The sequence below is a fragment of the Ictidomys tridecemlineatus genome, chromosome 4 (assembly GCF_052094955.1).
Source record: "Ictidomys tridecemlineatus isolate mIctTri1 chromosome 4, mIctTri1.hap1, whole genome shotgun sequence".
In the NCBI taxonomy this organism is placed as follows: Eukaryota; Metazoa; Chordata; class Mammalia; order Rodentia; family Sciuridae; genus Ictidomys; species Ictidomys tridecemlineatus.
The window spans coordinates 51,934,092-51,949,693 of record NC_135480.1 but is presented as its reverse complement, the minus strand read 5'-3'; the positions used below and the strand labels follow the sequence as shown (position 1 = coordinate 51,949,693).

At 34.7% G+C, this 15,602-nt stretch overlaps 1 protein-coding gene across 7 annotated transcripts in view; it reads right to left on the bottom strand.

Moving 5' to 3' along the window:
- The window catches only part of Sbf2 (SET binding factor 2), a 401,965-nt gene that overhangs the window by 197,622 nt on the left and 188,741 nt on the right, over positions 1-15,602 (bottom strand). For all 7 annotated transcript variants that reach the window (XM_078046492.1, XM_078046499.1, XM_078046494.1 and 4 more), the window contains one exon: positions 14,098-14,203. In XM_078046492.1, coding sequence (XP_077902618.1) covers positions 14,098-14,203 — 106 coding nt within the window. The remainder of the gene's footprint in view (positions 1-14,097; positions 14,204-15,602) is intronic.

Genomic DNA, 15,602 nt, shown 5'->3' with positions numbered 1-15,602 from the left:
TATACATCAAGGTATACTCAGAAAAGTGTCACTCCCATCCTGAATTAAAAGCATTTTACTAATCTGTAGAGTATATAAAGAACTCAAAAAGCTAAGCACCAAAAAAACAAATAACTGAATCAATAAATGGGCCAAGGACCTGAACAGACACTTCTCAGATATCAATCAACAAATATATGAAAAAGTGTTCAACATCTCTATCAATTAGAGAAATGCAAATCAAAACTACTCTAAGATTTCATCTCATCCCTGTCAGAATGGTAGCTATTATAAATACAAACAACAATAAGTGTTGGCAAGGATGTGAGAAAAAAAGGTATACTCATACATTGCTGGTGGGACTGCAAATTTGTGCAGCCAATTTGGAATATGGAAAGCAGCATGGAGATTTCTTGAAAAATTGGGAATGGAACCACCATGTGACCCAGCTATCCCTCTCCTTGGTCTGTACCCAAAGGATTTAAAAATAGCATACTACAGGGATACAGCCACATCAATATTTATAGCAGAACAATTCACAATACCTAAACTGTGGAACCAATCTAGATACCCTTCAATAGAAGAAAGGAAAAAAAGTGGCATATATACACAATAGAATATTACTCAGCAATAAAAGAGAATAGAATCATGGCATTTGCAGGTAAATGGATGGAGTTAGAGAAGATAATGCTAGTGAAGTTAGCCAATCCCAAATAACCAAATGCTGAATATTTTCTCTGATATAAGAAGGCTGATTCATAGTGGGGTAGGGAGGGGGAGCATGGGAGGAATAGATGAACTCCAGATAGGGCAGAGGGGTGGAAGGGAAGGGAGAGGGCATGGGGTTAGAAACGATGGTGGAATGTGATGGACATTATTACCCAAAGTACATGTACAAACTGGTGTGAATATACTTTGTATACAACCAGAGATATGAAAAAGTGTGCTCTATATGTGTAATAAGAATTATAATGCATTCTACTGTCATATATAAATTAAAAATAAATAAATAAAAATCGCTACAAATTTTTAAAAAATTGTAATGCATCCCGCTGTCATTCCTAAATTAAAAAAATTAATTTAAACAAGTATTTTTCCAAATGTCAATTCCTGGTTTTTATAATGTAATGATTATGTAAACTACTGTTGGGGGAAGGTGGGTATGTGTATGTGGGGACTCTCTGTAATAACTTAGTAATCTCTTATGAATTAAACTACTTATAAAAAGTTATATTTTTGTGGATATATTAGATTCTTATGCCTGCTATCATAGTTACCACAGACTTGGTGACTTAAAACATCTTTCAGTTCTGAAGGTCAGAATTCCAACTAAAATTGCATTTTCCCAGTTTCTAGGGGCCCTTCACATTCCTCAGCATGCGGCTATCTTCCATCTTCAAAGTTGACAATGGCCAGTTGAGTTTTCTTGCATTATACGACTCTGACACTGATTCCTATGCCCCCCTCTTTCATCTTTGAAGGCCATTGTGAATATACTGGGCCTACATGAGGTGGCATCCACCTAAAGCAACTGGACCCTTGAGCTAGATTTTGAAGAATAAACATTAGTTAGACAACATTAGCATTCAGTGTTGACAAAAGGTCATGTTTAAGGAAACAGAGGACTGTGGGAACAAAAGGCATTAACAGACTTAAAAGTAATTCTGCCAAGGACAAGTTCATGAAGAATTTGTATGCCATAAGTAGTAGTCCAGACTTTTCTTCATGAAGACTTTAGGAGGGAATTTGTTCCTATTTGAACTCTGTCCACCCCCAAACAAAAATAACTCATTCACATATAAAATTCTTAACACCATTTAGTATCAACTAAACTGTGAAGAAGGCAGGCATGCATTTGGAAGGGCACTCTACCCTAATTAGATTGCTAATATTTAATAATCAGCTTATATTATCAAAGGGAAATATATACTTACTAAGATAGGATAAACGTCAATTTTAAAATGCATTAGGGATAATATTCTAGTGCTTAAAAAATTAATAGTGAAATACATAAGAATTATCCCATGCCTAATTGAGTTACTATATAAATTCATATTCTTAAATGTCACATGATTTAAATTCTACAAAATTATTACTCTGAAACTTTAAGAAATTGCATTGGTGGTTTTTATTCCTAAGTAGCAATGTCTGTCATTGTGTTTATGGCTACAGTTAACCAAAAATTCAATCTCTCAAGTCATAATCAGCTTTCTCTATAACCTTGAATTGTTTTTCTAGTCTTCAGTAGCCATCCATCCAGAGCTGCACAATAACAGTAGAGAAGACAATATGAAAAACATTCCTGTGATAATTACTACAGATTTCACTACAATGACACACACACATCCTGCTGATTGCTCAAATAGTAAAAAAAAATTCTGAAAAATTACTTCCTGATCTCAATTTTCTTGAGGGTTAGAGTGCTAAAATTCATTGCCTCGAACATTGACAAATGTATTTATTTCCTGTTTTGAAAGAAAGAGAAAAAACTACTTTTTCCCCAGAATTCTCATCTTTACTGAATAATAGTTACAAATAGAACATACAATAGTTACAAATAATTACAAATAGCACAAACAGAACACTATGTTTCAGCACTCAAATGGGTGAAGTGAGAAAGAAAATACCTTGCTTTTAATTCAGGATATTTTTCAGAAGGTCTTGCACAATCTGTAATAGTTCTTTTTGGTCAATCCATGACAGAGAATACAATGTAGAACTTGCTGGTCATGGCTTAATACAAGTGATGAAAGAGGAGATTTCTCCTTCATTCAATCAATATTTATTGAACATATACTATATGACATACCCTAGAATATAGCAGCGAACAAAGATAATATCACTACATTCATTTAATTCTTGTGCCATAGGAGTCTTATTAAGTAAGTTGGGGCCTAATCCCACATGGTGGAGATAAGGACCTACTTTTTCTTCTATTAGACACAGGGTCTCTGGTTGTATTCCTAAATCCTTGATCCATTTTGAGTTGAGTTTTGTGCATGGTAAGAGATAGGGGTTTAATTTCATTTTGTTGCATATGGATTTCCAGTTTTCCCAGCACCATTTGTTGAAAAGGCTATCTTTTCTCCAATGCATATTCGTGGCACCTTTGTCTAATATAAGATAATTGTAGTTTTATGAGTTAGTCTCTGTGTCCTCTATTTTGTACCACTGGTCTACCAGTCTGTTTTGGTGCCAATACCATGCTGTTTTTGTTACTATTGCTCTGCAGCATAGTTTAAGGTCTGATATAGTGATGCCACCTGCTTCATTCTTCCTGCTAAGGATTGCTTTAGCTATTCTGGGTCTCTTATTTTCCAGATAAATTTCATGATTGCACTTTCCATTTCTATGAGGAATGTCATTGGAATTTTGATTGGAATTGCATTAAATCTGTATAGTGCTTTTGGAAGTATGGTCATTTTGATAATATTAATTCTGCCTCTCCAAGAGCAAGGTAGATCTTTCCATCCTCTAAGGTCTTCTTTGATTTCTTTCTTTAATGTTCTGTAATTTTCATTATATAGATCTTTCGCCTCTTTCTTCAAGTTGATTCCCAAGTACTTTTTTGTTTATTTGAGGCTATTGAAAATGGGGTAGTTTTCCTCATTTCCCTTTCTGTGAGGATTTGTCACTGATATACAGAAATGCCTTTGATTTATGGGTGTTGATTTTATATTCTGCTACTTTGTTGAATTCATTTACTAGTTCTAGAAATTTTCTGGTGAAACTTTTAGGGTCTTCCAGGTATAGAATAGTGCCAATTTGAGTTCTTCTTTTCCTATGTGTATCCCTTTAATTTCTTTCATCTGTCTGTCTAATTGCTCTGGCCAGTGTTTCAAAAACTCTGTTAAATAGAAGTGGTGAAAGAGGGAATCCCTGTCTTGTTCCAGTTTTGAGAGGGAATGCCTTCAACTTTTCTCCATTTATGATGATGTTGGCCTGGGGCTTAGCATTGATAGCCTTCATGGTGTTGAGATATGTTCCTGTTATCCCTAGTTTTGCTAGTGTTTTGAACATAAAGGGGTGCTGTATTGTGTCAAATGCTTTTTCTGCGTCTGTTGAGATGATCATATGATTCCTATCTGTAAGTCTATTGATGTGATGAATTGCATTCACAGATCAACTAAAGATTTAAATATACTTTCATAATTATCATTAAGAGGCAATGTGCACTATTTGCTATAAAGTTAGCCTGCTATTTCCACATACGTGGCAAAGCTAAGTTAAAAAAAAAAAGTTAAGAAGTGTAGCTGTGGGGTTGGCCTGTAGCTCAGTGGCAGAGCACTTGCCTAGCATGTGTGAGGCACTGGATTCGATCCTTAGCACCATATACAATAAAATAAAGGCATTCTGTCTGTCTACAACTACAAGAAAATTTACAATAAAAGAAGCGTAGTTGAACTAAGCAACTGAAAAGAGGTATTGTTTAATGGTTATGAACAAAGGCTAAAGTGTGACATTAATTAAATATATGTGCTAGGCATGGTGATGTATGCCTATAATTCCAGTTACTCAGGAAGCTGAGGTAGGAGGATTGCAAATTTGAGGCTTTGTCTCAAAAATTAAAAAAATTTAAAAGCGCTGGGGACATAGCTCAGTGGTAGAGCACCCCTGGGTTTAAGCCCCAATACCACACATACACAAACACACACACAGAAAAAAGAATGAAAGAAAGATATAATGCACATATAAATAGAGCTTAGCAATTTGGGAATCTTTAAATATAAGAAGTCAATTGCCAAATATATATATGGTCACAAAAATTCCAAGATCTTAAAAAAAATCCAAGATCTAAATATTTTCCAAACAGCAATTGTTAAAAGAACACCTCAACCAAAAATCTAAAACAGGTATAGTATATTTAGTTCTTTCTTGTACATAGTATCTGCTTTTTGGGGGTCTGAGGGGAGGTCTAGGCTAATCATACCAGATTGCCCAGATTCCTAGTCTGTGCCCGTTCTGATTGACCAGGTTTTTATCTAATTTTAATTCTAAATCAGGAAGCAAAGGAGCCTGAGTAGCAAACACTGGAGAAGGATAAGATAGACTAATTGGAGAATTACGTAAGAAATGAATAAGAGGGTAATGTCCTGGGCAGAAATAACTCTTTCAATTAAAATGTCTTCCTTTTTTTGTCCCTTTCCTTCCTTCCTCTATTATTGAATCATGTTAGACTACTGAGATATATCATAAACTGCTTAATTCAAGAGATAAATATAAAGAAATCTGAAGCAGGCTCTTTTTTTTTTTCTTCTTTTTCCTTTCTGGTAATGGGGATTGAACCCAGGCCCCTGGAACATGCTAGGAAAGCACTCTATCATTAAACTACATCCCTAGCCAAGTAATCAGTTTCTTTTTTAAAAATCAATCAATTAATTAATTTGTTCTAATTTGTTATACATGACAGCAGAATGCATTTCAGTTCATAGTACACAAATGGAACACAAGTTTTCATTTCTCTGGTTGTACATAAAGTAGAGTCACACCATTCATGTCTTCATACATGTACCTGGAGTAATGATGTCTCTCTTATTCCACCATCTTTCCTACCCCCATGTCCCTTCCCCTTTCTTCCCTCCCCTTTGCCTATTCAATGTTCCTCCATTCCTCCTATCAATTTCTTAATAACATTCTGTTTCTTATGGCTGGATCGAGAGACTTCATCAAACATCTTATTATTCCATTAAAGGCTTTTCATTACTTCCTGCTCTTTTGCATTATTTTTCTTCTGAGATACTCCTCTTACAATTTTATAGCTAGTAAGAGTTCTCCATTATTGCATTAGTTACAACATATTATAATCTAAAAAGACTACTTGCTTCTCCACTAGGCTAAAAGTACACCTGGAATAAGAGCTATGATTTGTTCATATTTATATTCCTAGTGACTAGTACAGGAACTGGCACATGGTAATAGGCTTTGTAAAAACTATACTTCTGCCATTATATAAGAAGGGGAGTTTAAGTAGGTCCCATTTGTTTATTCTTGTCATTAACTCTTGGGCTACGGGCGTTCTATTAAGGAATTTGGAGCCCGACCCCACAATATGTAGATCGTAGCCAACTTTTCCTTCTATCAGACGCAGTGTCTCTGTTTTTATATCTAGCTCCTTGATCCATTTTGAGTTAACTTTTGTGGCTGGCGAGAGAAAGGGATTCAATTTCATTTTGTTGCATATGGATTTCCAATTTTCCCAGCACCATTTGTTGAAGATGCTATCCTTCCTCCATTGCATGTTTTTAGCCCCTTTATCAAATATAAGATAGTTGTAACTTTGTGGATTAGTCTCTGTGTCCTCTATTCTGTACCATTGGTCCACCTGCCTGTTTTGGTACCAGTACCATGCTGTTTTTGTTACTATTGCTTTGTAGTACAGTTTGAGCTCTGGTATCGCTATACCTCCAGATTCACACTTCCTGCTTAGAATTGCTTTTGCTATTCTGGGTCTTTTGTTTTTCCATATGAATTTCATGATTGCTTTATCTATTTCTACAAGAAATGTCTTTGGGATTCTGATTGGCATCGCATTAAACCTGTAGAGAACTTTGGGTAATATCGCCATTTTGATGATGTTAGTTCTGCCTATCCATGAACAGGGTACATTTTTCCATCTTCTGAGATCTTCTTCTATCTCTCTCTTTAAGGTTCTGTAGTTTTCATTGTATAAATCTTTCACCTCTTTTGTTAGGTTGATTCCCAAGTATCTTATTTTCTTTGAGGATATTGTGAATGGAGTGGTTTTCCTTATTTCCATTTCAGAGGTTTTGTTGCTGATATACAGGAATGCCTTTGATTTGTGCGTGTGAAACTAAAAAGTTTTTTCTCAGCAAGAGAAACAGTAAAAGAGGTAAATAGAGAGCCTACATCCTGGGAACAAATTTTTACCCCTCACACCTCAGACAGAGCCCTAATATCCAGAATGTACAAAGAACTCAAAAAATTAAACAATAAGATAACAAATAATCCAATCAACAAATGGGCCAAGGACCTGAACAGACACTTCTCAGAGGAGGACATACAATCAATCCACAAGCACATGATAAAATGCTCAACATCTCTAGCAATCAGAGAAATGCAAATCAAAACCACCCTAAGATACCATTTCACTCCTGTAAGATTGGCAGCCATTATGAAGTCAAACAACAATAAGTGTTGGCGAGGATGTGGGGAAAAGGGCACACTTGTTCACTGCTGGTGGGACTGCAAAATGGTGAGGCCAATTTGGAAAGCAGTATGGAGATTCCTGGGAAAGCTGGGAATGGATCCACCATTTGACCCAGCTATTGCCCTTCTTGGACTATTCCCTGAGGACCTTAAAAGAGCACACTATACGGATACGGCCACATCAATGATTATAGCAGCACAATTCACAATAGCTAGACTGTGGAACCAACCTAGATGCCCTTCAATAGATGAGTGGATAAAAAAATTGTGGCAGCTATACACAATGGAGTACTATGCAGCACTAAGAAACGACAAAATCATAGAATTTGCAGGGAAATGGATGGCATTAGAGCAGATTATGCTAAGTGAAGCTAGCCAAGCCCTAAAAAACAAATGTCAAATGTCTTCTTTGATATAAAGAGAGCCACTAAGAATAGAACAGGAAGGAAGAGCATGAGGAAAAGACTAACAGTAAACTAAGACGAATGGGGGGAGAGAAAGGAAGAGAGAAGGGAAAACATATGGAAATGGTAGGAGACCTTCAGTGATACACAAAATAATAAGAGGTTATGAGGGGCAAGGGGGTGGGGGGAAAAAAAGGGGAGAGAATTGAACAACAGCAGAGGAGGTAGAGAGGGATGTTGGGAGGGGAGGGGAGGGGTGGGGGGATAGTAGGGGATAGGAAAGGTAGCAGAATACAACAGTCACTAATATGCCATTATGTAAAAATGTGAGTATGTAACAGAAGTGAGTCTGTATTATGTATTTGGGGAGTTCAAAACCCAATTGAGTCGAATGTATGAAAGATGATATGTCTTGAGCTCTGTAATGTTTTGAACAACCAATAAAAAAAAAAAAAAAAAAAGAAGGGGAGTTCAAAAGAGACTTTTTATTCTAAGAAATTAAATTGAACAGTCTTCTTTAGAGATCCCTAGGCCTCTGGAATAGAGTACACATGATAAGCAGTTTATTCAAAAAAGTGCTGCACAATGGGTTAGCAAGAAGATTTAATTTGTTTCAAATCCCTAAAGAATATTAGCTGATATTCAAGCTGTCAAAAAATAATTATCATAGATATAGTAAACCACATTTCCTATTTCCATCTTTTCTACCTAGGGAACAATATGCCACTCATAGCGATAATCTTAAATTCTTGTGCAGACATATTCCCAAACTATCTTTTCATTACCATAATTCATATAGTATCAGAGAGGTTATAAAAGCCAATTCCTGTGAAAACAAACTTAATTATTATTAAGAGAATTGCTACTTCATTTTTTCCCATTATAAATGACAATAAGACTAAAACAAGTAATAATGCTATCTGAACAAGTGAGAAAATTGAGACAACATATAAATGTTGTTCAGGAACTAGATTTTGACCCTTTAAGGAAAAAAAGACAAAAAAATTCTTCAATTGAAACATTAATCAAATGGTTCAGAAACTTACCAATCAACTTATGCTTCTTAAAAAAGTACTAATTTTAAGGTAAATAGTTTTTGGAATCCTAAGCTTTCCTTTTAACTTCTAGCATATTTTCATCTTTCTATTTTAGGTACATATTATTTTTAAATATTTTTTAGTTATAGACAGATACATACCTTTATTTTATTTATTTATTTTTTTGGTGGTGCTGAGGATTGAACCCAGTGCCTCACACATATTATCAAATGTTGTACCACTGAGCTATAACTCCAGCACCAAAAGTATGTAGGTACATATCACTTAAATAATTACATAGTATTATAGATAGAAGTTTTTCCAGAGGAAGACAAATGTGAAAATATCAAAGATTTTACATTAAAATATTTAAAAGCAGAAATAACTTTTTGAATAGAAAGGTACTGCTGCAATCAATATTTTAAGGATTTTTATGTACAAAGTAGAAATAATGTTTGAAGGTAAAAATGCAAAAAAAAACCAACCCCACTTCAGGCTATTTTAATAACTTCAAAATAATATGTATTTAGTATCACAGAGAATTACTGGAGAATTATTGGCCCAATGGTAGCTAATGAAGAACTGGCTAAAATTATATGGCCGCACAAAAACAAAGTAAGCATACACAAAAGAATCAACCCAGATGGTACAAAGACTAATATAATATAACTATGGAAATAGAGTGATGATAGATGAAGGCCCAGACCATTTTTGTCAGTGATTTTAAAAACGTCTAATAAAGAGTATACTGTAAAAACTGAAGAATAAGTATTCGAAAACTAGTGTGTTTGCAATTAAAGTCCAAATTATTGATGACCAGACATGACAAAGGATATCAAGAGAATCTTACAAAATCATTTAGGTCAGGGACGGATATTGAAGTTAAATGGGTATGGATTAGATTAAAGTATCAGAGGGGCTATAAAAACCAATTCCTGTGAATACAAACTTAATCACATTAAAAATAAAAAATACTTTAATCAATCAAAAATACTTTACACAGGCTTCAACAAGAAAACAAACAAGATGGTAAGCAAGAGATGAAGAAGATTAACAAAAAATTATGGGGAGTGAGGCTCAGAATAGTAGTATTCCACATAGCTATTTCAGGCAAACACAAAAACTTTTCAAATTGTGAAAAAAAATCATTATCATAACAATTCTAAGAGAGAAGTACAAAGGAAATGCTATCTCTACATTTAGACCTTTCATAGGAAAACAAGTCAAGGCTACAAAAGAATACTGAAGTCTTATCTGCTTCCTTTTCGGGCTTGGTAAATTCCACCACTACCACTTTACCCTAAACCCAGGAGGCGTACTCTGATAATGGTCTAATATTGGCCTTCAACAATGAACAGCCTAACCAAAAATGGTGATAAGAGAATGACCTAGTCAGAATTAGCATCACCACATGCTTTGGAAAAATAAAACTCTGCATATAGTGATTCATCTTTCTTTCTGTCTTCCTTCCTTATCTTTTTTCTAGTCTTTCCCTAAAAAAGAATTTAGAATATATATCGAAAGGATAATTAAGTTCAAAATACTAGATAGTAAAATAACTAAATTTGATCTTCAAATGAACAATCATCTTGTATTCTGGCACTCTTCATTTGTACCGATTTTTTGTTTGTTTGGTTGGTTGGTTGGTTTTTGCAGTACTTGGGATTGAACCCAGGGCCGTGTGCATGCCAGGCAAGAATTCTACTATTGAGCTTTATCCCCAGTCTCCAAAATACTTATGAGATATGATACCATTTTTCATGGTGAGCATATTCATTTATTTATTCAATAAATATTGATGACTTTTGTGCCTAAAGCACTGTGCCAGATAGTAGACACATAATAAGACAGTAGCTTCTGAAACTCATCATCTCATAAGGGGAAATTTCTTATAGATAAAAAGGGGGAAAGCACAGGATAGACTTTCCACACCATCTGAAAGATACCCAGGAATTAATATATACCAGCCCTAGACTGCCTACCTCTAGAATCTCTGTAATATGAGAAGGATAAAATCTGAAGCCATTGTATTTTTTTTATTCCCTCTCCCACTTATTTTGGATTAGCTTCCACATAACAGAGATAACATTTGACATTTCACTTTTAGGACTGGCTTATTTCACTTAATATTACAGTCTCCAATTTCATCCATTTAATGGCAAATGCCATGATGTCATTCTTCCTTATGGCTGAATCATACACCATTTTGTGTATACACCATATTTTCTTTATTCATTCATCTGTCAAAGGCCCCTAGGTTGATCACACAAATGGTCAACACATACATGAAAAAATGTTCAACATCTGTAGCAATTACAGAAATGCAAATCAAAGTTACTTTGAGAGTTCATCTCACTCCGGTCAGAATGGCAATTATTAAGACCGTAAATAAGAATAAAGGTTGGCAAAGACATGGGGGAAAAGATATACTCATATATTGTTGATAGAACTACAAATCAGTACAACCACTCTGGAAAGTAGTACAAAGATCCCTCAAAAAACTAAGAGTGAAACCACCAAATGCACCAGCTATTCCATTCCTCAGTATATGTCCAAAAGATTTTAAATCAGTATACTAAAATGATGCAGTCACATCAATGTTTATGGCAGCACAATTCACAATAGCTAAATCATTGTATTTTAAAAGTTTATCTTAATTTAAGGAAAGTTACACATAAAGAAGCAGTTTTACAGTTTAAGTTTTTGTTCTAAAATAAAAGATACAGAGAAAAGCATACCAAATTAATGACTTAATGAAGTATCTTACAAACACTACCTATATTAAGAAATAGAACTCTGTCACCAACTCCAAAAGCCTCTTTCAATTGCTTCCCAATCATAACCCCTCTGTTGCTATACGGAGACTTGGGCTTAACCACTTTCCTAAAATTTTCTACAGGCAGTTTTATTATCTAAAAGTACATTCTTAGGCACTATAGTTCAGTCTTACTCTATTTAAAAAACTGTGTATCTTTTAAAGCTCTTTTATTCTAGAGGTTCTTCTTCCATTTTTTTCTTCATAATTTACTTGTTAAAAAAACCCAGGGCAAAATGAATTAGAGAAGGGAAAATAACAACAACAAAACCCAGGGCAGTTGAATGATAGTTTTGATAATTACATTCTTTGGTACAATGCAATGTGATCTTCTACCTTCTGTCATGAGATTCTGGTAATTCCTTGTGTAGGGTGTAGCAAGAATAGGCACTTAATATCTGTTAATTTCTTTTTATGATGCTTAGATCACACATGTTGATGTTTAGATCTTCATTTATTGAGAGCTGAAAATGATGATACTCCATCATTTTCGATATTTATTAATTATAATACAATTATCCTCATCTACTATTAGGTTACCATGACTTTTTTCTTTTATTGATAAGTTTTCAAGATAACAAACTGGTTCCCTGTCATATTCTTAGGTGACAAATCCTTTTCAATATTAAGAATTCAAGCAATTCAAAATATTGGCTGGGTTTCAACTGCAATTATAATACCATCTTAGATCAAGCCTCTTTTTTTAGGGAGAGGGTGCTGATGATTGAACTCAGGAACACTCAACCACTGAGCCATATACCCAGCCCTATTTTGTATTTTATTTAGAGTTGCTTAGTTCCTTGCTTTTGCTGAGGCTAGCTTTGAACTCTTGATCCTCCTGCCTCAGCCTGCTGAGTTGCTGGGATTACAGGTGAGTGCCACAGCTCCTGGCTTAGATCAAGCCTCTTTAAAATGGCTCCTCAGTGGGGAATGAAGGGGGAAAGAAAGGGAGGTATGGGGGAACAAAACTAACCAAATTATAAACCATCATTAATATCTAACCTAAAACAATTTCACTGCCCAATAGAAATCCTGTACCCGTTAGCAGTCATTTCCATTGCCTCCTTATTCCAGGCCCTGGTAACTACTAGTCTACTTTCTGTCTATATAGATTTGCCTATTCTGGACATTTCATATAGAATCATATAATATGTGGTCTTTATATTTGGCTTCTTTCACTTGACATATTTTCAAGATTCATCAACATGATAATAGGTGTCAAAAATACTTCATTACTTTTTATGGCTAAATAAGTTTCAAATGTGTGGATATTGTTTATCCCAGCCCTTTTTATTTTTTGTTTTGAAACAGAGTCTCATTAAGTTGCTGAAGCTGAATTTGAACTTGTAATTCTCCAATCTCCTACACTGCTGGAATTACAGGCATGAGCCACCATGTCTGGCTTGTTTCCATTTTTGCCTATTATATATTAATGTTGCTAAGGATATTCATATACAAGTTTTTGAATGAGTATGTTTTCCCTTTTCTTTTAGAAATTGGTACTTTTATGGGAGGAGGGGTGCTGTGGCACTCTACCCCTGACCTATATCCCCAGCCCTTCATCTTTTTTATTTTGAGACAGGGCCTTAAATTGCTGAGTCTAGCCTCAAACTTGGATTCCACCTGCCTTGGTCTCCCAAATTGCTGGGATTACAGGCATGCATCATCACATCTGGATAGAAGTTATATATTCTGACACACATCAACATCCGAAAAACCATCAGTACAATCAAGATTATGAATACAAATTTCATTCAAAAATTTTCTGTATGTCCCTTTGTAATTTTTCTCTTTCCATTCACAAGGCAACCAGAGATCTGTTTCTGTCACTACAGATTGGACTGTACATTTTAGAACAGAGACTGACTTGTAAAGTATAAATTCTGTTTTGTTTGGTGGTTTTCAATCAACATAATTATTTTCAGGTTATATTATGTGGCTGCATATATTAATAATTCATTCTTTCCTTTGCATTGGCATTTCATTGAATGGATACACTGCAGATTTTTTTATATCTATTTCCATTCTTAATTATCCATTACCACTGGTGAACTTTGAACTTGTTTCCAATTTTCTACTACCACAAAGAAAATGACTATGAACATTCACGTGCAAATACTTTTAAGGGCATGTACATTTTTCTTGAGTAAACGCCTAGAAGTAGAAAGATCATATGGTTTAGCTTAAAAAATAAAAAGTAAAACCATGTTCCAGGTAACTATGCCACTTAACATTCCTATTAGCAATGAATAATGGTTCCAATTCTTCTGTATCTTCTCCAATACTCAAGTAAATCTCTGAAAAGCTTGAACACTGGATATGCCTCTTTCTTCCTCTTGAGGTAAAAGCCTCAAATTGTGTGAATTTTTACAAAGGCACAAAGCTATGTAAGCCATAGCAAGAATCCCCCTATGCTCTTTATTTGTTCTCAGATGCTTCCAGATATCCACACATGCTAGTTCTTACTCATGCTACCAATGAAGTGACACAGAAACAAGTCCCTCAGGCAGCCTCCTCCAAGACCAGAACTTGGGAAGCAAGCTCTATACTCTTCTCCTGTCCCACTTGAAAGCAGGGAAATATTTAATAGTTTGTTTTATATATTATTGATTAATGTCAAATGATATAAACTTAAAAAAAAATCTTCTTCATGGGCTTCTATAAGAAGACGTTGAAAATGGGAGAAAAGACATACCTAACTGCTGGAACAGAAGAGCCACACTAGTGCCTGTGACAGGAAGACTATCATGTAAAGGAGTCTGAATCAGCTGTCTATCTCCTGCACCCAAGGAAAACAGCTTCTGCAGAATTGGAAAAACACACAAATACAAATTAATTTCTGATATTTTCTAAAAATAAAAATCCCTCTGAAGTTCAATTTTAGAGCAAATGACCACATAAGAGCCAAGTAATAGATGCAAAGGGCAATAACATATAAATTAAAACATTCAAGATACTTTGTGTATAACTAAAAATGATATGAGAAAATTGTTAAAAGTTCAAATTTAGTAAAAATGAGACACAAATATCACTGACTAAAAAATAAAAGTGTTTGGAATAACCATACTTGTTTTTTTTTTTTGTATATTCTGACACACATCAGCACCTGAAAAACCATCAGCACAATCAAGATTATGAATACAAATTTCATTCAAAAATTTTCTGTATGTCTCTTTGTAATCTTTCTTAACAACAACTTTAGTTGTTGTCATAAGACAATTCTGTTTCTTTAAAGTTTAGGCCATCTGTGACCAAACTCACATTTAATATTCTGCCCTTATAATAGAGATGAAGAAGAGAGTAGGAAGGGGACAAAAAGAGGGAGACAATTTAAGACAAAAGATACCAGGAAAAGACAGAGGACAATTAAAATTCAAAGGGCAAGTAAGGAAAAAAGTATTCCAATTTCACTATACATAACATCTTAATCAGATTGAGCACAAACAGTGTGATTTTTAGCAGGTTTCCGCAATAATATATAAGCAGCAGCAAAAATAAATGTTCAACTAATCATTTTTAGGGTTTAAGGAAAAGAGTATATTCTTTTTGTTTGGATGCTGGGGATTGAATCTAGGGCCTCATGCATGCTAAGCACACACTCTACCACTGAGCTGCATTCCATAACCCAAGTTTTATTCTTTGAAATGTATGGTTGTTACTGGGCTTGGTGGTGCACACCTATAATCCCAGTGGCTTGGGAGACTAAGGCAGGAAGATTACAGGTTCAAAGCCTGCCTTAGTAACTTAGAAAGGCTCTAAGCAATTTAGGAGACCCTGTCTCAAAATTAAAAAAGAGGCTGGGGATGTGATTTGGTTCAATCCCCAGTACCCGCCCCCCAAAAGCATGGTTTTTACAAACATAATAAGTAAATCATAACTGTTAAAAATTCTACTTCAGACACATAGAAAAAAATCTCAAGACATACAGACTAAAGAAATCTATTCAGAAGTAGTTACAATATTACAAAGATTATCAACTCAAACGTTCTTTAAGTTAATAATAAGTTATACACAAAAGTAAGAAAGGTAGAAAGAGCATATTTAAGAGTTCAGCCTAAAAACTATATGCCCCCCAAAATATAAACTAGAGTTCAAGTTACACAAAATCTGACTAATATTTATGCTATGTGAAAGGTGAACCCTGTGTTCAAATTACCTTATGGCCTAAGAAAATAATGAAATCCTGAGTATTTAGGAGGA